The sequence below is a fragment of the Symphalangus syndactylus genome, chromosome X (assembly GCF_028878055.3).
Source record: "Symphalangus syndactylus isolate Jambi chromosome X, NHGRI_mSymSyn1-v2.1_pri, whole genome shotgun sequence".
Lineage (NCBI taxonomy): Eukaryota > Metazoa > Chordata > Mammalia > Primates > Hylobatidae > Symphalangus > Symphalangus syndactylus.
In genome coordinates, this window is record NC_072447.2 from 108165423 (window position 1) to 108192508 (window position 27086).

The 27086-nt window shown below is 38.5% G+C and overlaps 1 protein-coding gene across 2 annotated transcripts; it reads left to right on the forward strand.

The window, feature by feature from the left end:
• The first annotated feature begins 1726 nt into the window (after window positions 1–1726).
• FAM199X (family with sequence similarity 199, X-linked) lies at window positions 1727–27086 on the forward strand. 2 transcript variants are annotated; one of them, XM_055266935.2, is made up of 6 exons: window positions 1727–2311; window positions 11265–11484; window positions 21638–21787; window positions 22036–22197; window positions 23675–23941; window positions 25245–27086. In XM_055266935.2, the coding sequence occupies exons 1-6, from the start codon at window positions 2115–2117 to the stop codon at window positions 25413–25415; spliced, it is 1167 nt and encodes a 388-aa protein (XP_055122910.1). In that variant the 5' UTR covers window positions 1727–2114; the 3' UTR covers window positions 25416–27086. The 2 variants fall into 2 exon arrangements, with proteins under 2 accessions (XP_055122910.1, XP_055122911.1); XM_055266936.2 differs by having other exon boundaries at window positions 1778–2311; window positions 23675–23812.

A 27086-nucleotide genomic window follows, 5' to 3' on the forward strand; every position in this document is an offset into this window, starting at 1 on the left:
TTGAGGTCAGGAGTTCGAGACCAGCCTGGTAAACATGGCAAAACCCGTCTCTACTAAAAACACAAAAAATAGCCAGGTGTCGTGGCACGTGCCTGTAATCCCAGCTACTCAGGAGGCTGAGGCAGGAGAATAGCTTGAACCCGGGAGGTAGAGGTTGCAGTTAGCCAAGATCGCCCCAATGCACTCCAGCTTGAGCGACAGAGCAAGACTCCGTCTCAAAAAAATATAAAATAAAATAAAATAGACTATTTCATTAGCTTATTAACAGTTCCTGGTGCTATTACCTGAGTGCCTACGTTATCATGCAGCACTTGACTCTTGTTTCATTTGGATAATCAAGTCTCTTGTTTTTGGGGACTAAGCCATGGCCCATTCAGCCTCACTGGCCTCAGACCCCTGGGGATTGGTGCATTAGGGACCATAGAACAAACCGTCATCAGCTTCACTTCCACAAGTTTTAAATTGGTCAGCTTCATTAGATATTAATGAATGATTCATTTTGAAAGCCAATACACAATGCAACACACCTTCTTGCAATCTCAATGAAAGAAAGAAGGTATGCTCAACAGTCAAACAACCAAGTAACTGAAGCAAGATAATGTATACATTTTAAAGGCACGTTGGAGGAGCTGTTTTCACTATAAGTTGCATTGGTAGGGCAAGGCACAGAGTTTAATACTGAATGGGGCTTGTTTTAGTGACAAACCCCCACTTCTGCCCTCTTTCTCTTCTTCCTCCTGCCTTCTTTATCTTTCCCCTCCTTTCCGCCTATTTTAGTTCTATGCTTTCCTGAAGGATCAATGTAGTTTCTTCATAAATGTAGTTAATGCAAAGAATTGCTTTTATTGAAGAATTATGCTCTTATATGAAAATGTGCTTCCTTTTATAAAATAGTATTAGGTAGTTTTAAAAATTGTCTTCTTTGGGCAAAGTAAGAAATTAGTAATCTTGGGGTTTCCTCTGAATATATTTTTTTAATCTTACGCATCCAAGAACAGGAATCACTTGCCCAGAATATAGAGAAGAGAGATGAGATAAACAGCGAAGTACACTATATAACACCTAACAAGTTGATTCAAGTTGAACAAGTTAAGCTCCATAATATATTTTCTACGGGAGGGAGGGGGCAAATTAGCAGGAGTGCCTAAGTCTCCTTTGGGAATCAGGGAAGGCTTCACTGAGGAGATAACGTTTGAGCTGGAATTTGAAGGATTAGCAGGGGAGAAATGGCAGGGCATTCCAAGCAGAGTGCCTACGAGCGAAAGGCGCAAAGCACAGAAGAGTACGACGTGTCCAGCCGCTCTGAGTAGGCCAGTGGCTGCAGCGTAGGGTTCTTGGAGTTAGGTGATCAAGGGTGAGGAAGGGACTATTTTTTCCTGCTTGGATGATTTCTCCTACAGCTCATTGCACGGTGCTGGGCACACACTGCAGGAGCTCAATAAATACTTGTTGAATTGGGACAGAATGATCGAGTGCGCTGGGAACCAGGGCATCTGGATGCTTTCTCACGCACCCGCAGTGTGACCTTGGCCAAGTCCCTTTTCTGGGACTGCGGTTCCTGCTTAGTAATCCAGTACGCGTGAGAAAGCGGAGGAGGGGGTTGGCCAGAGGCGCCTAGCCTTTCTAGCGGCCTGAATCCCTGATTCCATGCGTAGAGGGCGGGGCGGGCCGCTTGGGGCCGCGGCGGGCGGAGGTTCAGTTCCTCCTCCGGTCCAGCAGGGGGCACGGGGAGTGGCTTCCCGCCGCCCTTCCCCTCCTGGCGGGCGCCGGGCAGACTGCTGCAGTCGCAAGCGGCGAGCGCAGTGGGCGGGGCGGGCTTGGCGGGGCCGGGCGGCGGCGCTGCGCTGACGGGCTGAGTCTGGCGGCGGCGGCAGCTGCAGAGGCCACCGAGGCGCTAACTGGGTGGCCGGTGGGCCGCTGTGGCCTCGAGCAGCCTCTTCGCGCGGCCCCGCACCCCGCAAGCAGCAGCGGGCCGCGACGCCCAGCCTGCCAGTGAGCTGCGGCGGGCACACCCCGGAGCGTCGGCGACTGCGGACAGGTTAGAGTGGGGGCAGGGGCGGGCGCGGGAGCAGCCCAGGGCCAGAGAGGGAGCCCGAGCCAGGCCATCTCCAACCATGTCCGACGAGGCCTCGGCCATCACTTCCTACGAGAAGTTTCTAACCCCCGAGGAGCCCTTCCCACTCCTGGGACCTCCTCGCGGGGTGGGCACCTGCCCGAGCGAGGAGCCGGGCTGCCTGGACATCAGCGACTTCGGCTGCCAGCTGTCCTCCTGCCATCGCACCGACCCGCTCCACCGCTTCCACACCAACAGGTACGAACTGCACCTGAGGGCAGGGGTGGATTTTCCACCTTTGGTCGCTCCCTTGCTCCTGGTCCTTCGTCCCGGGCTGCGCTTCCAGTCGCCCCCTCCCCCACCTGCCTTCGACCAGCGCTCATTCCTGGCCTCCTTCCCTGCCCCCCCTCCCTATTTTCACCCCTGCCCTCCGATTTTCGTTTCCACCGGCGTTTTACTCTCTTTTTCTCATTCATATTCTGGCTATAGCGACTCTTCCCTACCTTCTCCCTCCCTTGCTTCCCTTCCCTCCCCCCATCTGTACCCTACGAATCCCAAACCCCCACCCTTGATTTTTAGATACGCCCCTGTTTGCATCCATCTGCAAAAGTTTAACCCCTTCCATTTCCGGTACGCTGTAGAGGAATTTGGATGGCTCAAGATCAATCCATAGATCTTTTGAAAAGTGGCGTTGAAAGGTGGCACGTTTAAAGCTAGAAGTTTCATTTTCCCTATTTTTAATCTGTCTCACAGTCCTGTTCCCCCCGCCGCCACCACCCCTACCCCATTTTTTTTTTAGTTGAGCGCTAGGAAACTAGTCAATTCTCTCTTTTTTTTTCCCCTTCCTTTATTAACTGTTTGCCTTAGCGCTTTAGGCTCTGCCAAAATGGGTAAGCTTAAATCTGGAAGATTCCTTCATATGACATATCTCTTGGTTTGCTTCCCCTTTGAAGAGACAGAGTAAGGCTTAGGATGGACTGACTTACACAAATTTATTCAGAGGGTGTATCTCCTCCTAACTGATTTCAGTAGAAGGTAGTGTTCTGGAGACTTCTCTCATGCAAGCATTTACGTGTTAGATCAAATCTTCGGGGGGTGTTGAAGACGTTCTAGATACAGCCTCAACTTTTAATACAGGTGGATATTTGAGATACGTATACAAAGGGCTGGAGATGTGTGGATAAGGCTCTAGGAGAGGGGTTCAGCTATGGAAAATACTGGAGATAAATTAAGAAATCTAGTTGTGACTTCTGATCCAAGTTTATGATGTGAGTTTGATCAAATTCTTCCATATTTTAATGTGTTTAGCTTATTTCTCCCCTCCCTTCCCTTAAATCAGTCTGTAGATTGAATGAGCTTCTACCAGATACAAGGAATGTGTAAAAGATGTTTCTTACATAAATGAAAGTTACAGTCTATGGGAACAAGGTGTTATAGTTAAATAATCAGAATATCAGTATAACACATCTCAAAAGGAAGTGGCAGTAAATTTATTATGACTACTCTAAATTGTCATTGCAAAAAATGAAGAAACAGGCCCAGAAATAAAAGATTGAGTTCAAGGTCATAAAACCTAGTCAAGCAAATCCAAGACTATTCCTTTGAAGCCAATGATTAAACTTGGAACAGAACTAATCAATCCAGTGTTACAAATAGAACTTACGGTTTCCTAGACCAACTCACAGAAGCCTATTTAACCCCTGATGTCACTGTAATGTGAATGTAACATATTCATGAAATCAAGTGTGCTTAGGGTTATTTATGTTGAAAAATAATATAAAAGAATACCTTTGTATATATTTGGCATTTAAGTTTTGCAGCCTTGGAGCAAGTCACATACCCAGGAAAGTTAAATGATTTCAGAATGATCCTGCTGTGATGATGAGGGCAAGGGAGTGAGGGCAGAGGCTGTGGGTAAGTACTGCCAAAACTGGGTGGAGGTGATGGGGAGTGAAGTTATGAGAATAATATGTTTCTTACAACTTGTTCTGTTCCTCCTCCTCCTCCTCCTCCTCCTCCCCATTTTTTCCCTGTATTTTCTTCCCCTTAAAGACTGTGGTGAGGTCAGGACTGTTTTTCAATGGGGCAGTGAGGAGGGGAGAAGGAGGTTCTTTGCAAGCCCCAGTTTTTCCAAGTCAAGCATTTGCTTGACTTGGTTGCGGTTTTTTTTTTTTTCCGTCTTCCCTCTCCTACCCTACTTTTCACAAGGTTTGGCATGGTGGCAGGGGTTCTAATGCTCTGTATCCTTTTCAGCAGAGACTAGGGGAAGCAGAATTAGCAATATGCACAGCACATGGTGTTTCTGTCGTAGGCTACCTTGCCTTTTAAATGTATTATCCTTCTGGAATGTTCTGCTTTCTTACCCCTCCTCAAGATGGTGCTTGAGAGGACCATAGGCTTCCAGCCATTTCTTCTCAGGGAGAAGCACACAGCTAAATCATATATTGGGCAAAGTTTAGGGAGTTCTTTTATTTTGGAGTTGTATGTGTCACTTTTATCCTTCACATCACATCATTTGTCAATTCAGGCAACAACCCAAAAATCAGATTTCAAATAGTTGAGTGCTGAAATTCTGCCTTGGGTTTAGTCATTGTAAAACAAATTTTCATTGGAAGTAGGAAACTTGTTAATTGGTAGATATTTGACTTAATCTTTATTTTGCTTCCTTCTTGGTACCTGATAAGAAAGATGTGGAGATTTTAAAAATAATTCACTTGATAAGGACCTTATGATTATGACAGTTTTGTGCCTACTCACTTACTGGATTCTGGGCTATATTTGCAATTTTCATTAACAAAGACAGTCACAGCACTAACAGTCCCTGAGGTTGAATGGATGCAATATTCAGATTTTTTTTTTTCTTTAAAGACAGAGTCCTGCTCTGTCACCCAGGCTGGAGTGCAGTTGCACAATCTTGGCTTAGGGCAACCTCCGCCTCCTGAGTTCAAGCGATTCTCCTGCCTCAGCCTTCCAAGTAGCCGGGACTATAGGCGAGTGCCACTATGCCAGGCTAATTTTTATATTTTTAGTAGAGACAGGATTTCACCATGTTGGCCAGGCTGATCTTGAACTCCAGACCTCAGGTGGTCCACCCACGTTGGCCTCCCAAAGTGCTGGGATTACAGGTGTGAGCCACCGCGCACGGCCCAGTATTCAAATTAAAGTCATTTGTGACGTAGGTTGGTATGTCACTGGTCTAGGTTCAGTAGAAAATACATTACATGGACACAGCCAGTTTCCTAAGCATTCATACCTTAAGACCTACATGGATTGGTCTAGAATTTTAGGAAAATAGAATAAATTTCAATAAGCCAAAAAAGTGAATGAATTTTTTAAAAATGTGAAATGTCAGTGTGGATGGAACATATGTAGTGTTTTAAGACATTTTCTTTGGTTTTGGGGGCAGTGATTTTCTGATGTAAATGGGGGTTTTCTCTTAGCACTTCCAAACTATTGCATAAATCTTTTACTCAGTTATGTGATTTTAGAGCTCCGTTTTCAATCACCATTAACCAGAAAAACCTAAAGACTATTGTGCGCCTTTGGTAACACCCATAGTTTTCCTATCTAGATACAGAATTAGAGGTTCAGAAGAGCTGTGGGTTGCAGGTGAGAGAACCATGTTGGAGGAATTTGGTTTGGGGACTTGCTGAGACAAGTTGAAAATGGGGGGTTAGGATTTGGAGAAATAGCCGGGCTAGAAATACAGATTTGGGAGTAATCAGTAGAAGTCTGTGACGTGATAGAAGTGGAACTACAGGAACTACAGGTTACAAAGGTTGAGAGAGTGGAAGCTTTTCAATAAATTTAGCAGGGAAAGAAAGGAGAAGGGGAGATGGAGATGTTGTAAGAATTTGAAAGGGAAGTAAAGGTTTCTTTTTTCTTTTCTTTTCTTTTTTTTTTTTAACTTCGTTTAGTTTTTCTTCTCCAAGAATAGAGATGTTAGCTCCTTAGAAGCAGGCCACAGAAAAGGGAGAAATTGAAAATATAAAAGAAGGTGGGATGAGAGATAGATATGATGAACTCAGAAGTCCAAATGGGATCGTCAGCCGTAGAAATGACATAGAGTGTTTTTTACTTCCAAGGCAATAAAGAGGGCAGGAAAGATGGGTAATGAACCCAACACAATTGATGTAGCTAGGAGAAAAGTAGGGAACTTAAGTGGGTAGAAGAAGGGGTTGTATATTCTCTAACTTGGAACCTTGGTGGCCTGTTGGACTCCAGAATAGCAGCAGAAGTCAGGTTGGCTATATGGGGATTCTGGCAGAGAGTCAGTGGTGAATACAAATACTGATGGGGCACTGTCCCCTAAGAATGAATATATAGAATAGACTTCAAATGACCTTCATCAGCTTGACAGAACTTTATTCAACAGTGCTCATTGGCTGGATTTTTATCTTCAGAAGTGGCAGTCAGGTATACCTGAGAGAAAAGGGGGTGCAGAGGATGTGTACATGGTGCACATGCTTTTCTTAATTTTAACGTTTAAATGGCTATTTATCAAAATACCATTGAAAGTCCTTAGTCTGTATATTCTTGCTGAAACACCTTGCAGAGAAATGTTCCTGGCTTTATTTTTTTTTTAATTAAAATTTGGGCAGCAAGCCTAGTTATTGAGTTAAACACTGTGTTTCACGGAATTCTTTTCAACATCTTTCAAGATTTTGGAGAAAGTCTCCTTTGAGAGTGATGATATGGTTATAGCTAGAATCGAAGTGTTAGGTAACTTTCTCTTAGTGGAATAAAATGTAAGGGCTTGTAAATTTGAATAGTTTAGTGCTGAGCACACAATGGACATACAAGTTTGAAACTGACAGAACAGTCTGAAAGAATCACACTTAAATTTTTATTTAAAAACTTATTATAGAAAACTGAGGGCATATAAAAAACTATAGACCACTCATGATCCTTTTCTCCAAAGGTAACAACTATCAACATTTTGATGTTTCTTTTAATGTTTCTATGTACATATATAATTTTTAAAAATCAGGATCAGTTTGTGACCTGCATATTTGCACTTATATTGTTGGGTGTTTTCCTTTTGAATAATCTGAAAATACGATTTTTAGTGATTATAAAAATACCATTCAGTTATATCATTTAATCCTCATATTTTAGGAGCATTTGTTTTCCCTTTTGCACTATTACAAATAGTATTGTTTGGACATATTTGTACACACATCTTTTTTCCAAATTTCTGTTTGGGGAAGGGAACACAATCCTAGAAGGGGTTGATTCCAAATGAATGAACCTTTTTAAACGTCTAGATGTACATAGTACTGCCAAATTGCTTTTAAGAAAGATTATGTCAACTTGGACTGTCCACTAGCAATGGATGAAAGTACTTCCTACTTTGTTTTTATCTATATTGCCTTAAAATTATGATTTTAAAAATTTGCAAATTACAAGATATAAAAATTTTGCCAGGTGCATTGGTTCACACCTGTAATCCCAACACTTTGGGAGACCAAGGTGGGAGGATTGCTTGAGCCCAGGCATTTGAAATCAGCCCGGACAACATGATGAAACCCTTTCTCTACAAAAAAAAAAAAAAAAAAAAAAAATGCAAAAATTAGCCAGGCGTGGTGGTATATGCCTGTAGTCCCAGCTGCTGGGAAGGCTGAGGTGAGAGGATGAATCAAGCCCAGGAGGTCAAGTCTGCAGTGAGCCATGGTCGCACCACTACACTCCAGCCTGGTTGACAGAGTGAGACCCTGACTCAAAAAAAAAAAAAAAAGAAAGAAAGAAATGAAGATATAAAAAAGTTGCAATCTTTACTAGTAAAAAATACTATTATTCTATTTTATGAGTGATTTGTTCAATTATGAGCCCAGTTTACTTGCCGCTGATAATTAAAAACAAAAGACAAAGACTTCTAAGAACATTCAGAACCTTGTGATGATTACAAATCTGAAAAACTGAGAAACACACTGACTTTGCCCAAAGGTAAGAGCACAAAATGAAGCAAATTCCTGACTCCTTTGGCAGTGATCTAATGGTTAGATTACTAAATATGGCATCGTTTTTGTTTTTTAAAGGAATATCATTATTACTCATGGAGAGAAACACATTTCTACAGAATTTTTACAGACTAAAAAGAAATTCTAATTAAAAACAATTATCTAACAGTTTTTCCTAGCACTGAACATAGTACTTGGTACATAGAAGATACTGACTAAATGTTTGTTGAATGAGTGAATGAATAAAGGGAAAAAAATCACATATGATTTGAAGACACGAGAAAAATAGTTTGCTCAGGACATAATGTAGATAGGGCTTACTGTGTCCAGAATGTATTTTTGTTTTGTTTTGAGATAAGGCCTCGCTGTGTCGCACAGATTGGAGTACAGTGGCAGGATCAGCTTGCTATAACCACAGACTCCTGGGTTCTAGGGATCCTCCTGCTTCAGCCCCCCGAGAGTAGCTGGGAATACAGACATGCACCACCTTGCTCAGCACATTTTTTAATTTTTTGTAGAGATAGTGTCTTGCTTTGTTACCCAGACTGGTCTCAAACCAGGGTATGATTCCTCTTCATAACTTTTATTGCAAGACCTGGGATAATTTGGTTAACTAAAAATTTTCCTAAAATGAGGGTACTGTTCACCTAGCAAGCATGTGATGAAAGTAATATTACAAGATAGTCTACGATTCTTAGATAAATTTTATTTTTTTTTACTATCTATAAAAATTTATTGACATCTACTTCTTTTTTTTTTTTTTTTTTTTTTGAGACGGAGTCTCGCTCTATCGCCCAGGGTGGAGTGCAGTGGCGCAATCTCGGCTCACTGCAAGCTCCGCTTCCCGGGTTCACGCCATTCTCCTGCCTCAGCCTCTCTGAGTAGCTGGGACTACAGGCACCCGCCACCACGCCTGGCTAATTTTTTGTATTTTTAGTAGAGACGGGGTTTCACTGTGGTCTCGATCTCCTGACCTCGTGATCCGCCCGCCTCGGCCTGCCAAAGTGCTGGGATTACAAGCGTGAGCCACCGCGCCCGGCCTACATCTACTTTCTATTTACTGAATTATAATTGTGTGTGTGTGTATTTCAGTGTTTTAAAATGGTCTACCTTCAAAAGAAAAGGTACCATAAAGTTTTTCAGGTTGTCCAAATTTTGTATGTAAAGCAAGAACTTCTAAAAGATTAGCCATACAAAATGGAGGAAGTTAAAAAAATGAAGTGCATAATTTAAGAAACAGTAGATTTAATGAAGGATGAGACACGACCTAATAATAGGTAAATAACAGACTTTTCATAAGGAAGTCATTACTTCAGGAGCTTGTTAGTACTGGAAATACTAAATAATTATCTTAAGGTTTAATTCTCTATGCTACTGGCAAAGCAATGAAGATTATCTTATTAATAGTATAAAACTAGTGGAAATTTACAAAACAAAACAGACTGATAGATTTCAAGACCAAAAAAAGATCCAACCAAAAAACCCTGCAATAAATACTGTAGACAAAATGCCAATATCCTTAATGCATAAAGAACTCTTACAAAATTAGTAATGAAAATATTAACACATAGGAAAACACCATAGCGAAATAGCTAATAAGTATTTAAAAATTTGATCTTGCTGGTAATTAAATAAATAAAACTTGATATAAAAATGTTTCTGTGCCGGTGCAGTGGCTCACGCCTGTAATTCCAGCACTTTGGGAGGCTGGGGCGGACGGATGGCTTGAGCTCAGGAGTTTGAGACGAGCCTGGGCAACATGGCAAAACCCCATCTCTACAAAAAATACAAAAATTAAATGGGCGTGTTGCACCTGTGGTCCCAGCTACTTGGGAGGCTGACATGGGAGAATTGCTTGAGCCTGGGAGTTTGAGGCTGCAGTGAGCTGTGTTTGTGCCACTGCACTCCAGCCTCAGTGACAAAAGTGAGTCCCTGTCTCAAATAAACAAGAAGTTTCTGTCCTATAAGATAGGTAAAAAAAATTTTAGCAATTTTAGTTCTGTTAAGATTGTGATAAAATGAGCACTTTTATATACTGCCTTGGGGAGTATAAATTGATGCAGCCTTTCAGAAAGGTGTTGACTAAATTGATCCTTAGAAATGTTCATATTCTTTGACTCAGTACTTACCTTTCAAGCAACTGTATCCTGAGATAATATATTTTGATAAATAATTATAAACAAGGCTCATCTCAGTATTATTTCTAATATTAAAAAATTAGAAACAGCTTATATATTATTGGGGGAATAAAGTTAAATAAATTATACATTTAGTCAATAGAATATTATATAGGCATTAAAATGTTTTCAAGTAATATACTTAGGAAAATGTTTAGCATATTAATGTTAAGTGAAAAAAGCAATATACTAAAATATATATACACAGAATGATTGCTGATTCTGTAAAAAATATGTATGCACATAAAAATAAACTACCAAAATATTATAGATTAGTTATTGCTGGATAATGGAATTATTGATCATTTTATTATTTATTCCTTTCTTTCCAACATGTTTGCAATGAGCCTGTACAGCATTAATATGAAAAAGTTACTTAAATATAACAAACACTTCTTGAACATCTACCTGTGTAGATGCTTGTTAGTGCTTTTCTCTGCCCTGCAATGGCCCCACTCTTCCTTTAACAATAATAATAGCTGTCATATATTGGGCACTTTTTATGTGTGCTACAAGTGCTGTGTATGCATTCTCATGTGATCATCACAATACCTCCATTGGGACACAGACTTGGAGAGAGTGTTATTTGCTTAAAATCAATTAGGTAGGAAGTGACAGAGCAAGAATTTGAACTGTCTGATTCCAGAGCTTACTCATAACCACTATGCTGTATGCTTTGTTTATGGATGAAGATTTTACTTTAGTCCTAATTTAAATACTACTTTCTTGTAAAATAGTGTACTACAAAAATTTTCAGACAGCTACAAAAGTAGAGAGAAAAGTGTAATGGACCCCATGTTCCTGTCACCCAGCTTCAACATTTATTCATATATGGCATCATGCTTCATCTGTACCTCTATCCACTCCCCAACCCCTGCCTTATTTTGAGGCAAATCCCAGACATGTATCATTCATAAATATTTTAGTATATTTCCTTAAAAGGTAAGGGCTCTTTTAAAAATACAAAAAACCTCACATTCCTTATAAATGTTATAAATATGTCCTGTTAATTATATCTTAAAATTGTGTGGATTCTGTAGTTCTCTTGATTTCTTTCGTGTTGTGTTTTTGAAGGTGGAACCTAACTTCTTGTGGAACAAGTGTTGCCAGCTCAGAAGGCAGTGAGGAGCTGTTTTCATCTGTGTCTGTTGGAGATCAAGATGATTGCTATTCCCTGTTAGATGATCAGGACTTCACTTCTTTTGATTTATTTCCTGAGGGGAGTGTCTGCAGTGACGTCTCTTCTTCTATTAGCACTTACTGGGATTGGTCAGATAGTGAGTTTGAATGGCAGGTAAGTTTTTTTGTCCTTTTCTTGACATCATTACTACCGAAGTAGAAGTATAAACTTTTCTTTTGATATTTTCATCTCTACTTCAAAGTAAATTTCTCTAATGTTTATCCAGTCCTGGAGATATTCTGACATGTTTTAAGGTTAAGAATTGGATGGGATATCTTTATTTTTGCTAATGTACCTTTTTGATGCTATAGATATCCTTTTGTAGATTTTTATGTTATTTAATACTTGCGTAATATTACCATTATTATATATTATCAGTACCTTTCTGTGCATGAATCCAAGCAAAGTTACGCTTCCTACCCTATAATAAATAGCTTTTGTGTCCTTATAGGACAAATATAAGTCACATTATGTATCTAATATCATAAACTGTTATTACCATAAATACGTGATTTTTGGTTCTGTCATCAGAAATATATAATTTCTCATTTTGTATTCTGTTTGTATGTAGACATGTTTTTCACCTGACACTTTTTTCTTGTGGCATATATACCATGTAAAATGGCTTTGTGGTAAATTGTTTGAAAATCCTGCCATATAATGAGTGCAGTTTGTCAGAAAATTTAGATTGTGTTATTACAACATCCATATTCTGATTGTAAAAACAATAAAACATTTAAAGACGTTTTCCCTGCCTACAGCAAAGATTTTATTCGCTAGATAAATTCGAATGTCTGCTACGTTTGAAAGCCATCTGAATACTTGAAGTTTTATTCCAAAAGAGGAATTGAATATTATAATTTCAAACAGCTTTCAAATAATACAGAATGGCATCAAATTAAAAAAAGTCTGCAAGTCCCATTCTACTATGGTTACCACTGTTAGGAGCTTATGCAGATAGAAGTATGTTTGCATACTGTTAAAAACACATGGGATTATACTTCATCCACTGTTTGGCCCTATTTTTTTTTTTCAGCTAACACATCTCATTCTTTTCCATAACTGCATCATAATTTACTTAATCCATTTCCTAATTATGGCTATTTCGGTTGGTTTCAGTTTTTTGTTGTTATAAACGATGCTACACTGAAAAGATGAGATTTTTTTTTTAAGAAAAAAAGTAATTCACAACCCTTCCATTTTTGTTTTTCATATTATTTGGATTAAAAAATTTTAAAACTTTTTAAAAATTTGAGATGACATTCACCATTTTCATCATTTTGAAATGTATAATTCAGTAGTTATTAATATACTCACAGTTGTTCAGCCATCACCACTGTCTAATTCCAGGGAATTTCTGTCACCCCCAAAAGAAATCCTATACCCATTAGCACATAGTCCCAATTCTCCCCTCCCCCTTATCACCTGGCAGATACTAATCTAATTTCTCTATGGATTTGCTTTTGTGGATATTTCGTATAAATGGATGAATATGTGGCCTTTTGTGTCTGGCTTCTTTCACTTGGAATAATGTTTTCAAGGTTCATCCATGTTGTACCATGTAACAGTACCTCATTCCTTTCTGTGGCTAATATTCCATTGTGTAGATGTACAGTACCACATTTTGTTCATTCATTAGCTGATGAACTTTTGGGTTGTTTCTACTTTTTGGCTGTTATAAATAATACTGCTCTGAACATTCAGATTCAAGTTTCTATGTGGATTTATATTTTTAATTCTCTTGGATATACCCCTAGGAGTGGAATTGCTGGATCATATGATCACTTGATATTTAACTTTTTGAGGAACTGCCAACGTGTTTTCCAGAGTGACTACACCATTTTACTTTTCCACCAGCAGTGTATGAAAGTTTCCATTTCACCACATCCTTGTCCACACTTGGCGTTGTCTTTTTGTTTGTAGCCATCCTACTGGGTATAAATTGGTATTTCATTATGGTTTTGAGCATCTTTTCATGTGCTTATTGGCCATTTGTGTGTCCTCTTTGGGGAAATATCTATTCAAATACCTTGCCGCTTTTAAAATTGTGTTATTTTACTTTTCATGGTTGCGTTGTAAGAGTTCTTTCTATATTCTGGCTACTAGACCCTTATCAGATATATGATTTGCAAAAATGTTTTTATTCTGCAGGTTGTCTTTTTGCTTGTTAGTATTTGTTCACTTGATAGTGTCCTTTGACACCAAAGTTTTTAAGTTTGATGAAGTCTAATTTACCTTTTTTTTTTTTTGCTGTATTTATGATGTCATATTTTAAAAACCATTGTGTAATCCAAGATGAGGAAGATTTTCACCTGTTTCCTTCCCAGACTTTTAGAGTTTTAGTTCTTACATGTAGATCTTTGACCATTTTGAGTTACTTTTTGTATATGATGTGTAAGATAGGAGTCCAGAGTCATTCTTTCTTTTTTTGTTTTTTGTTCGTTTGTTTTTTTGAGACAGAGTCCCACTCAGCTCAGTTGCCCAGGCTGGAGTGCAGTGACGCAATCTCAGCTCACTGCACCCTCTGCCTCCTGGGCTCATGCCATTCTCCTGCCTCAGCCTCCTGAGTAGCTGGGATTACAGGCGCCCACCACCAAGCCTGGCTAATTTTTATATTGTTAGTAGAGACGGGGTTTCACCATGTTGGCCAGGCTGGTCTTGAAATCCTGACCTCAGGTGATCCACCTTCCTCGGCCTCCCAAAGTGCTAGGATTACAGGTGCATTCTTTCTTTTTTTAAGAACAGAGCCTCACTATGTTGTCCACGCTGGTCTCAAATTTTTGGGCTCAAGCAATCCTCTTACCTCATCCTCCTGAGTATCTGGGACTACAGGCATGCACCACTGCACCTGGCTCACAAATTTATTATTTTGCATGTAGGTATCCAGTTGTCCCAGCACAATTTGTTGAAAATATTATTCTTTCCTCATTGAATCATCTTCGCACCCTTTTGAAAATGAATTAATCATAGATGTATGGGTTTATTTTTGGACTCTAAATTCTATTCCATTGCTGTATGTGTCTGTCTTTATGCTGGTACCACACTGTTTTAGTTATTATAGCTTTTCAGTAAGTTTTGAAATTGAGATGTGTTAGTTCTCCCACTTTGTTGTTCATTATAAGGATTGTTTAGGCTCACATCTGTAATCCCAGCACTTTGATAAGCCGAGGTGGATAGATAGCTTGAGCCCAGGAGTTCGAAACAAGCCTGGGCAACATGGCAAAACCCCATGTCTTTAAAAAAAATGCAAAAATTTACCAGGCGTGGTGGCGTGCACCTGTGGTCTCAGCTACTCAGGAGGCTGAGGTTGGAAGATCGCTTGAGCCCTGAAGGTGAAGGTTACAGTGAGCTGAGATTGTGCCATTGCACTCTAGTCTGGGTAACAGAGCTATTTGGGGTCCTTGCAATTCCATATGAATTTTAGAATCAGGTTGCCCATTTTTCAAAAAAGAGTAGTTGGAATTTTGGTAGAGATCACATTGAATCTGTATATTGCTTTGGGGAGTATTGCCATCTTAACAATATTAAATATTCCAATTCATTAATATGAGATGGAATATCTTATTTGGGCTTCTTTATTTCAATGATGTTCTATAGTTTTCAATGTCTAAGTCTTACACTCTCTTGGTTGAATTTATTCCTAAATATTTTATTCTTTTTGATGCTGTTATAAATGGCATTGTTTTCTTAATTTTATTTTCAGATTGTTCATTGCTAGTGTATATATAGAAATACAGTTGGTGTTTGTATATTTTGTATCCTGCCAACTTTGCTGAAATCATCTGTTAGATTTAATAATTTTTTCCCATGTGTGGATTATTTATCGTTTTCTATATTTAAGATCATGTCATCTGTGACTAGAGATAGTTTTCCTTCTTTTTTCCTAATCTGGATGCCTTTTAATTCTTGCTTAATTGCCCTAGCTAGATCTCCTGTACAGTGTTGAATAGAAGTGGTGAAAGTGAGCATCCTTGTCTTTTTCCTAATCTTAGGGGAGAGGTTCAGTCTGCTTCTCGATGTGGTTTTTTAGTATTTTGTTAAGGAATTTTGCATCTATATTCATAAGGGATATTGGTCTGCAGTTTTCTTTCTCAGTTGTGTCTTTGTCTAGCTTTGGTGTCCAGGTAATACTGGTCTCATAAGGAGGTAGGAAGTGTTTCCTCTTCTGGTTAAAATTTTTTAATAAGACTTTCTCATTTAAGATATAAACTTTTTTCATGATATTCATAATGAAATTTTAATTTTTTTTTTTGTTTGAGACAAGGCCTCGCTCTGTCATCCAGGCTGGAGTGCAGTGATGCAAAAATGGGTCACTGCAGAATTGGTCTCCTGGGCTCAAGCAGTCCTCCTGCCTCAGCCTCCTCAGTAGCTGGGACCACAGGTGGCCACCACAACAACTAGCTATTTTTTTTAAAATTTTTTTGTAGAGACGGGGTCTCACTTTGGTGCCCAGGCTGGTCTTGAATTCCTGGGCTCAAGTGATCCTTCCACTTTGGCCTCCCAAAGTGGTGGGAATACGGGCGTGAGCCACTGTGCTCAGCCAGCCAGTGTCTCTCTCTTTTTTTCTCAGTGCAGACTTTGTATTTAAAATCAGACTACAAGGATTCTTAGTAAAGCATAAATCAGATGGGAGTCCTGATAATTCTAAGAAATATTTCTTCTGCTTATTTTATGTGATTTATTTAGAGTTATCATCCATAATGTTGCAAGGTGGCAGGCATTTTTAAGTTTTAATTGCTGGCTTCTTCACTCATGTTATGAGTAGTTAGAGTGGAAAACCATCCCCAGCCATTCACTGTTAATGTACATGAGTGACTATGATGTCAGAACAAAAATCAGACCTGCCTTAGTAATGTGTTTTCCCACTTGTGAAATTGGAGTATGGATACTCTATTACCATGGATATCTGCTATTTAAATATGCTGAAAGATTTGAAGTGCTGTCTTGTATTTGTGGGATTTTGTAATCCTGAGCAGTAAATTATCCAAGAATATAATTACAAATTATATGTTAGGATTAATATGGATTAAAAATCATTTACTGTAGTTAAAAAATGTGTATTCTGTTATGATTAAAAACTATATTTGTTTAAATCTTTCTTTTTAACAGATGTTTCAGTTACTACTAAAGTAAATATAAATGATTTATGGATTCTCTGGGAAGAAAAATGCTCACTACTTAATAAAATGAGATTTTAACCTTAGAATGATTAGCATCTTTGCATTTTGCTTTGCTGATAATTTTCTTTGCTTTCAGTCCTTTTGTTATTAAGGATATATTTAACTAGTCTTAGAGACTGAGAAATTATTTCTATTGTTGAGCAGGAAAGCTTAGAAAATTTAAACAGTGAGTAATCAGCTGTCACACTTGAAACCTAGAGGTACAATCTGAAATTACATATCAGCTGTTACAGAAACGAGCTTACTCATAAAATTCTGCTGCATTCTGCAGAAAATATGGCAGAGATTTAAGTCTCCCTATGTTTCACAATTACTGATCATAATATAAATATGCCAAATATTGCCCATGAAAAATATGGGCTGGGAGTTATTATTTATTCTGAAATATAGTATCAGTTATAAAATGGAAAATTGCTGGTCTAATAAATATACAGAAGCCCATACAATTCTCCTGTACAACCGCTAGTCTAATCCTGTATCTCCAATTGACTACCTGACATTTCCACTTAGATGACCTTAATATTTAATACTAACCCATTATTTGATGCTGAGTCCTTGATGCAGTGTTGCAACTTCCAATTACAATGTTTCCATGGGAAAAAATAGACTCTGCTTAGTGACATGTCTTACAACTTAGTGAAAAATTACTATTGTCCGTCCAAAGGACACTTGTGCTACCATAATCACTACAAACTCTTTATATCCCAAATTGCATTCCTCTCATTGCAAACTTACCAGACAGGCAAAACTGTTTGGCATAGTTGAAAGCATTAGATTGGTGTCCTACTTTGGATTCTGCCACTAGTTGTATGACCCTCCCCAGACATCATTTTTTTCTTATATGTAAAATGAGGATGTTGGACTAGAAGATCTTTAACATCCTTTCAGTTACCTTGCTATGAAAATTGAGGTCTTTAAGTGTATCACTCTGGGTGGGTTGTATGACCTGAAATGTCACCAGTTTTTTTCTGGTCTCAACATGAGACTCTTTCTTACCTTATCCATTCAGTTATCAAACAGCTTTGTAATTTTTTTCTTTTTTCTTTTTTTTTTTTTTTGAGATGTAATCTTACTCTGTCATCCACGCTGGAGTGCAGTGGTACAATCTTGGCTCACTGCAACCTCTGCCTCCTGGGTTCAAGCGATGCTTCTGCCTCAGCCTCCCAAGTAGCTTGAACTACAGGCTCACGCCACCACACTTGGCTAATTTTTGTATTTTTAATAGAGACGGAGTTTCACCATATTGGCCAGACTGGTCTCGAACTCCTGACCTCGTGATCTGTCCACCTCAGCCTTCCAGAGTGCTGGGATTACAGGTGTGAGCCACTGCGCTCGGCTTTGTAAATTTTCATGTTACATTTTTCCTATCCCCATTTTTCTTTCCATTTTTGCTTATTTTCATCCACGCCTAGATTACAAGAGCTTCCTATCTAATTCCAATCTTTCCTCACTCTATTTTGTCCCCATAGTGCTTTTTAGCTGATCTTCCCTGAAGACCAGTTTCATCAAATTACTTCTTAGAAAATGTTATCGGCCTACTTCTACATATCATATGACAGTTTCTGGTTCTTCTGTTGAGCTTTCAAATCCCTAGCACTGACTTTCTGTGTTAATCATATTGACATATGATTAAATGATATGATATCTAGAATATATGTCACCTCATACTATGTTTTTTTCCATCTATGACTTTACTAAATTATTCTCCTTACCTGAATGTCTTTTCCTTTTTCCCCTATCATTCTGAAACACTACCTTGTGAAATTAACCCACGCACTTTAGCAACATGTGACATTCTCTGAGGGATTGTGCTGCTTTTTTAAGGGTCCAAAACCATGGCAAGGGATGGGAAAAGAAAAGTACATCTCCTTATTGAGTGTTGCCTGTGTGCCAGGCATGTTACCACATTTAAACCACTCAACAATCCTTTGAGACTGATGATATTGACCACATTTTACTGCTAACTCTGAGGCTCAAAGAAACAAACTAACCTACACAAGGTCACACTGCTAGTGAGCAGTGGAGCTGGGATTTGAACTCTGGGATCTTTTTACTTATCCCTGAAAAAAAATGGCCAAGGTACCATTAATTACCTTTTTTACACCCCTCCCTCCCCAACAAATGCATAAAGAGAAGAAAAGGTACAAATTTAAGTGCCTAGCAGATATTCTCCAAGATTTAGGTGAATTTTTTTCTTATATTTTGAAAGTGTAGGTATTTCAAGAGTTCTTCCGTTTACCTCATTTATCAAAGGAACTTGATGTAGGGGAGGCCTTTTGTCTGATAAGAAGTATCTCTTTTTTTCTTTAGGGGCCACAGGGAGACTTCTGATGTGATTTGAAGTCAAAGAGAAAATAGCAAAGCATTTTCTTTTTTGCAATTAAAGGCTGAAAAAGAGATGGTATTAATATGTGCATTCAGCAGTCATCCTTTCATAACACCACCTAGATAACAATTAGGGTCAAGAGTGAACAGTTCAAGCAGTGTTAGTTAATGAGATTTTATGTTTTGTTTTCTTTTGTTTTTTTTTTGAGATGGTCACTCTGTCTCCCATGCTGGAGTGCAGTGGCACGATCTCGGCTCACTGCAACCTCCGCCTCCCGGGTTCAAACGATACTCCTACTTCAGCCTCCTGAGTAGCTGGGATTACAGGTGCGCACCACCACACCCAGCTAATTTTTGTATTTTTAGTAGAGACAGAGTTTTGCCATGTTGGCCAGGCTGGTCTCGAACTCCTGACCTCAGATGATCCACCCACCTCCGCCTCTCAAAATGCTGGGATTACGGGCATAAGCCACTGCGCCCAGCCGTTAATGAGATTTTAAAAGAAGTTATACAGATTGTTGGTAGTCACTTATGTACTTGGACTTGTCAATAACTGTCATAGTGAAAATGTGGTTTTTAACAGTAGTAGCTACTTATGGGGATGTAGAAAGAATGGCCTCTCTCTTAGACAATTTCATTTTAAACATCGTAGTCATCTTTTGCATAGTGATTGACGCCTATCTTTGTGGTTTCATTTATTTCTTTGTGATTGATTCCCCAGTGCCTGCCTGCAGTCCATTGCAATTCTCCCAAACTTTAATCCTGCAGCTTCAACCCACTGCTAGATATTTCCATTGATGACCTGTCGTCTGAAACCTAGCATTCATCATGTACTGTGTTGTGTAATTGTATGTCTGTGTTATTGTATTACTTTCCCAAGTAAAGTTTTTGTGTAGGGACTTAACACTGCTTTGAATCCCCTGTACCTATTATACTGCTATGTACAAAGTAGGAGTTGAAATACATGTGATCACAATAGTCTTCATGACTTCATGACTAAAGTAGCTCTTCGCTTTTTTGGTAACCGCAGAAGCCTAGAAATCAGAGTTCAGATACAGTTGCAAGCTCTATAGAACCAAAACACAGCAAAATACCTTGTAAAAATGAAGTCAGTATATTTGAAAATTGTCATGTGCTCCTTGTAGAAGAAAAGACTTTACCTTTTTGATGAATGACTTAAATATATTTATTTAAAATTAAATCCATTCTAACTTTTGGAGGTAACGGATATATTTATAACCTTGGTCATGGCGGTGACCATGCATATACATGAGTATATGCATATGTGCAAAAATATACATAAATATATATAAATTATAGCATGTATTTTTGCTGTTTGTGTTAAATTGATTTTCTGTGCGTTAGGCTTGCTTTTATTTCTCCTTTGTCTACACTTTGTCTTCTATGATTTTTTTCTAATTTTTCTCTTGTAATACTTCTGGTTCTTAAAATGTTTTGCTTTATTTTAACAGCATATTTAAAATTATTTTATTTATTTTTTGAGACCAAGTCTTACTCTGTCGTCCAGGCTGGTATGCAGTGGCACAAACATGTCTCAATGCAGCCTCAACCTCCCAGGTTCAAGCGATCCTCCCACCTCAGACCACAGGCATGTGCCACCACACCCAACTAATTATTTTTCCTTTCTTTTTTTTTTTTTTTTTTTTTAAATAGAGATGAGGTCTCGCTATGTTGGACAGGCTGCTCTCGAACTCCTGGGCCCAAGCGATCCTCCCGCCTCAGTCTTGCAAAGTGCTGGAATTACAGACATGATAATTTTTTTTTTTTTAGACGGGGTCTCGCCACATTGCCTAGGCTGGTCTTGGACTCCTGGGCTCAAGCAGTCCTCCTGCCTCTGCCTCACAAAGTGCTGAGATTACAGGCGTGAGCTACTCTGCCCGGCCTTAATTTATTTTCATTGTCTTGAGGTCACTAATACAGACTTGAGGACAAAGACCAAGATGTATTTGTCTTTATATTGACAGTATGTTTAGCACAGTCTCTGGCAAAAAGCCAGTTAGTGGCACATCACTCAGGTCTCCCCAGATGGAGACCAGTGCTTCTTATTCATTACAGTGTGGAGGCCCTAGTCATATTCTCATTATACATTAAAAACTTTAATGATGATTGACTCTTCGGTTACCATTTTAATAAGTCTTGATTAGGAGTCTAAGCTTTTCAAAAACATCTTTCATTGAATAACTATATGCAAAGAATATATATTTATATACTTATGTTGCTGCTTTGTATAAAATAGGCATGGATCAGAATTAATGTCCTCTGATTCTATATTTGCCATTAGTCTTTTTTTTTTTTTTTCTTTTGAGATGGAGTCTGACTGTCTCCCAGGCTGGAGTAGTGCAGTGGCACGATCTCGGCTCACTGCAACCTCTACCTCCCAGGTTCAAGCGATTCTCCTGCCTCAGCGTCCCGAGTAGCTACAGGCACACGCCACCACACCTGGCTAATTTTTGTATTTTTAGTAGAGACAGGGTTTCACCATGTTGGCCAGGCTGGTCTCGAACTCCTGACCTCAGGGGATTCACCTGCCTCGGCCTCCCAAAGTGCTGGGATTACAGGCATGAGCCACCACGCCCGGCTGCCATTAGTCTTATATTAAAGGAAGCCCTCTTAGCACAGCCAGCAGCACGTCAGTCTCATAAAGTAACTTTTGATCAATGTGGAAAATATATTGTAGTATTTAAAATGTAGTCTGAAAAAATTTTGCTTTCCTTCCCCACACCCTCCTTATTTTTATAAAGTTACCAGGCAGTGACATTGCCAGTGGGAGTGATGTACTTTCTGATGTCATACCCAGTATTCCAAGTTCACCTTGCCTGCTTCCTAAAAAGAAAAACAAGCACCGGAATTTAGATGAACTCCCTTGGAGTGCAATGACAAATGATGAGCAGGTAAAGATCTTGACATTCTTAATTAAAAGCTTTTATGTGGAGACTAGGTAAAGCTCAGTTTATTGCCTGTTTAAAGCTACTGGGGAAATGTGGATTGCTTAGTAAATCTGAATTTGAGCTTTAACTGTTTTTCAGGGAGCAAATATAACCTTAAGTGCTTCTGCTTTGTAAACGCATTATAATTGACGTAATAAAGGATCAGAAGTTTTAGCAATGATCTTATTTGTTGTAATTTTTTCATCACATAGGTGGAATATATTGAGTATCTGAGTCGGAAAGTGAGTACTGAGATGGGTCTTCGGGAGCAACTTGATATTATTAAGATCATTGATCCTTCTGCTCAAATCTCCCCTACAGACAGTGAGTTTATTATTGAACTTAACTGTCTCACAGATGAAAAACTGAAGCAGGTATGTAAAGAAAATACAGATTATTTAACTATTAAAAAACCACCATCTTATAAAATGTAGACTAAAATAATCATATGTAAATACATAGATAATTAAGGCCAAAATCACTGCTGCGAAAGGCAGTATTAGAAAAAATGATGGCACATTGATTTAAGAGGTTTTATGTACATCTCACCTGCCAGTATCTTTCTGGGATCAATGTGAATCTAGAACCTGCTTTTCAATTGTATAGGATTTGAAATTTAATGTCACCACTTATGGAGTGGTTAGGTTAAGGTATAGATTTATTCTAACTCAGTTTACAGGAGACTAATTGACAATCAAAATACTAATTAATGAGAGCCATTCTTTGATAAACATCTGAGCTGAGGGATTTGAGTAGTTCTATGCAGTAATAATTGAGCCAGGCTAGGGTGAAACCTAGTGAATTTTCTCTCAGCTCTTCTGAAATACGCATCTCTGGTACTCTGGTATCTTCTTCTTTTTTTTTTTTTTGAGACAGAGTCTTACTCTGGAGTGCAGTGGCACGATCTCGGCTCACTGCAACCTCCACTGCCTGGGTTCAAGCGATTCTCCTGCCTCAGCCTCCCAAGTAGCTGGGTTTACAGGCACCTGCCAACGCACCCAGCTAATTTTTGTATTTTTAGTAGAGATGGGGTTTCACCATCTTGACCAGGCTGGTCTTGAACTCCTGACCTCGTGATCCACCTGCCTTGGCCTCCCAAAGTGCTGGGATTACAGGCATGAGCCACTGCGCCTGGCCTCTGGTATCTTCTAAATACAATTTTTGCTGTTCTTTTTCTCTGGTACGTAGCTGAATGAATACGTACGTTCTTATGTTCTACTTTTGATTTGTTTCTTTGTTTTGCATTTATCATTATTTATGAAAAATTTCTCTCATTTCAGTATTTCTCCCAGCAGACATACTATAATTTTCTACATTCCAACAAATTTTTCATTAGTATGATAAATTGATGTCTTGCATTTGAAGACAGGTATCATTGGCCCCTAGCTAAGATTTAGGAAACACCCTAATCTTAGATAAAATCAGCAGCTTAAATTGTCTTAAGTGGAGACCTTTAACAAATGCCTAATCTCATCTATTTTATTTCATTGTTAGTTTGTATTTTGAGTGCTATTTTTTTACAGTCCTAAATTTCTGAAGGCTAGTAGCCTTCCATTTACTGATTTTATTTTATGTGCTTTTAAAATCCAGCTCTATAACATGTTTTCTAGAATTTTGAACATTGTCTATTTTCTAGTACTTATTTCTAAATTTAGCCTTTCTATTCTACCTTACGTATGCATCTGCAGCACTTTTGACAATCTTTTAGATTAAGTACAATATTATTTTTCCCCCGTCATTTTGAAGGTAGAACATCAAGGTGCAACACTAACCAGTTTGTGTTTGTGCATCCCAAGGTCAGAAAATATATCAAGGAGCAACACTAACCAGTTTGTGTTTGTGCATCCCAAGGTCAGAAACTATATCAAGGAACATAGCCCTCGCCAACGGCCTGCAAGAGAGGCCTGGAAGAGAAGCAACTTTAGTTGTGCAAGCACCAGTGGAGTGAGCGGTGCCAGTGCCAGCGCCAGCAGCAGCAGTGCCAGCATGGTCAGTTCTGCAAGCAGCAGTGGGTCCAGTGTTGGAAACTCTGCTTCAAACTCCAGTGCCAACATGAGTCGAGCACACAGTGACAGCAACCTGTCTGCAAGTGCAGCAGAGCGGATTCGGGATTCAAAAGTAAAACGTCTAATCAGTACAAAACTTTACCTTTCAATATTAACATTAGTACTCCTTCATATAAATTTCTTGAAGAGTTAAAATGATCCTGCTGTCTAGATGCCTGTGGGTTTTGGTCTTAATTAAACAAGCAGGATGCTCTGCTGTTGAACAAAGCACTCTAGGCTGAGTGCTTTGAAATGCTGTTTTGACCCACAACCATATTGCATTCAATCTTACCTGATTTTTGTGTATGTTTTAAGTAAGATAAATTGGTGGAAATAATAAGTTATTCTCAAGATTGCAATATTGACTGCAACTCACTACTGAGCGAATCTCACTACGTTGCTGATGTTGCTGTCTATTAGCTCCTAAGAATGTTGTGTATGTCTTTTGTGTGTGTTAAATGTTTTCTTAATGTTTTAATCTTAAATGTTTCTTCTTAGCTAATTTAAAAATCTAATACTTTCTATAATTTCTGTCTACTCTTTTCACAGTTGAGAAAGTTCTGTATAATATTGTCGGGCTCTTAAAAAAAAAAAGAAGGTATAAGTATATTTAGAATGGTCCTGTGGCTTAGCAGGGGAGTTTGATTCCTTGCAATGGCAAGAATCTGGAGCCAGTTTAAAGATGATAAGAGAATCTCTCTAACTCTTTAGTGACCCAGTGGTGACTTGAAGATACACAATGATTCTTTCCCTTGTTCTTAGGGAAGTAGCAGAAACATAGCCAGCTTTGTTAGTTGCTAAGGAATTTCTCTAGATGTGTGGTCATTCCTTTTTAGTATCAGTTCACCAGTGACAAGGATGGGAGTACCCATTGAGTTTCTGATGGATTTTTAAGATGGTATTCGCCTACTACAAAAAAGGCATGATTTTTTTTACCTGCCATTGTAAGATTGCTAGTGTTTTTGGATGAAAGGCACCTGAGAATCATAAGTATTAGAGATTTGGGCAATGTTCTCCACATTTGTATTCAGTATTGTCCCCTAGTATTAACTGTGTGTTCACTATGCATTTGTACCAATGTACCTTAATGGAATTTAAAAAAGAAGTCTTTGAAGTGACTTATTATCTATCACTAGCCAAAATGATTGTCTCAACCCTTGCTAATCTGAAGAGTCACTGGTCAAATACCACAAAATTGGAATCTTAATCATTTTTAAGCCTAAGCCAGTGGCTCACTTATTGGAACAAGGATCATACTACAGAAGGATTTGAACAGCTCTTAAAGTTAGAAAATAGAGAATTTGATCCACAAAACATTTTGGGGTGGATATGCCAAAAACTAAACCAAACTGATTTAGAAATTTTTATTTTGACAGAAGCGATCCAAGCAGCGGAAGTTACAGCAGAAGGCCTTCCGCAAGAGGCAGCTGAAGGAGCAGAGGCAGGCCCGGAAGGAGAGGCTCAGTGGGCTCTTCCTTAATGAAGAGGTGCTGTCCTTGAAAGTGACTGAGGAAGACCATGAAGCAGATGTTGATGTTTTGATGTAATAAGGGTGAATTTATCAACATTCTTTGTGAGCATTAAAATACTCCATCCTTATTGGTTTACATGCATCTTGACCAAAATTTTGGTTAGGGCTGTGCTGATGTACCATTAATAATTTAAGCCAGTGGTTCTTGGCAGTTGGTCCCAAGACCTGCAGTTTCAGCATCGCTTGAGAAGTTGTTAGGAATGCATACTACTGGGGCCTGCCCCCAGACGTAGTGAATCAGAAACCAACAGGGAAGTGCCTAGCATTGTTTTTTTAACAAGTGCTGGGTTATTCTGATGCACAGTCTAGTTTAAGAACCACTACTTTGGGTAAACATTTTGACTGTTTAAAGTTTATGGTGGTGAAAAAGTGTATGGGCTTCTTCAAAGACTAGTACTTACACAGTTTAGAAGATTTCAAGGTACTGCTGACAGTAGTTTATTATGTCAGTATACATACATGTGTAGAGATCGTAATTTAGTTCCCTTCTTAATGTTACAATTTCTTAGTTTACTTTTCCTAAAGGGCCATAGCATAATTCTTGATTCCTGGTGGAAATCTTTTCTGAGGTGTGGGGGTGGGCAAGGTGTGGATCGCTGTTTACGATAGTGCCTTCATTAGTTTTAGTTCTGTTTTCATTCATTATTGACTCAAAGGTATTAGAACAGGCCCTCATCTTTTTCCTATTAGATTTATTTTTGTTTTTTACTTTATGTAAGTTCAGAATCCTTTTTTAAGTGATGACTACTGATGAAATAATGTTACTAGTAGCTGAATTTTAGACTTGATGCTATGTTGATTAATATTTAAATGGTGAAAGTAATTAGGCAAAATAAGCAATTCTGCTTTTCTGTTGCTTTCAGAATTTTTAGGCTGTAAAATTGTCTCAGGCAGGAAGTCAGTCTATATCTCTCTCAAGTTCTTATTGTAGGTCATTTTTTTTTCAGCACAGCTCTAATTTTTAAATATTTGGTGTAACAGCTTCTGGCATGTGACCTAGTTACTGTTGAAAATTAACTGATGAAAACCCTTATAGATCTGCTAAATTTCTCTATAAATTGCTAGAAATATACAGAGCAATGAGATATAGAAAAACCTTAGCTTGTTGGTTATTAATAGAGCTCTAATTTTAACTGTGAAATCATGGAGTTTCTTTAAATGTTTTCCTAGAGTGTTATCATGAACATTAGAAATAGCGTTATTCCTTTTCTTCTACCACGTCTTGAACATTCACATGGGTTAAAGAAGATGGAAACTGATACTACTGACAATCAAGCTGCTTTCTGACTTTCATAATTTTCTTTATATTGTGGATAGCATTTTGAAGGTGACCGTGATTCTGTAGGAAGAGCTGTAATCAATATTTTTCAAACTCTAAGTGTACAGAGGTTAGTAAGATTTCTACCTTTTTTTTTTTTTTACTTTTTGTTATATCAAGTAGCTTATTAAGAAAAAGATTCATGACTTAAATTCTTAATTCTCAGTTGATACAAAGGCTTATAATCATGTGTTTTAAAATTTTGATTTCATTTTCGTTCCTTGAAGGTTAAAGAATGGAAACTGGGGATAAAAATTAATACATTGCAGCTTTGCCAAGGTCTGTGATATGGTTGTAACCTTTTAAAGACTACTAAAGTCATAATTTGAAATTTTTACTAAAATAAAACATATGTGTCTATGGTTTTCA

Bases quoted from the DNA above. Each gene is read 5' to 3' on its own strand.
- FAM199X (XM_055266935.2), top strand. From the start codon at position 2,115: ATGTCCGACGAGGCCTCGGCCATCACTTCCTACGAGAAGTTTCTAACC. The intron at 11,485-21,637 runs GTAAGTTTTTTT...ATTTTTATAAAG, and splicing joins ATAGTGAGTTTGAATGGCAG to TTACCAGGCAGTGACATTGC. The intron at 23,942-25,244 runs GTAAAACGTCTA...TTATTTTGACAG, and splicing joins AGCGGATTCGGGATTCAAAA to AAGCGATCCAAGCAGCGGAA.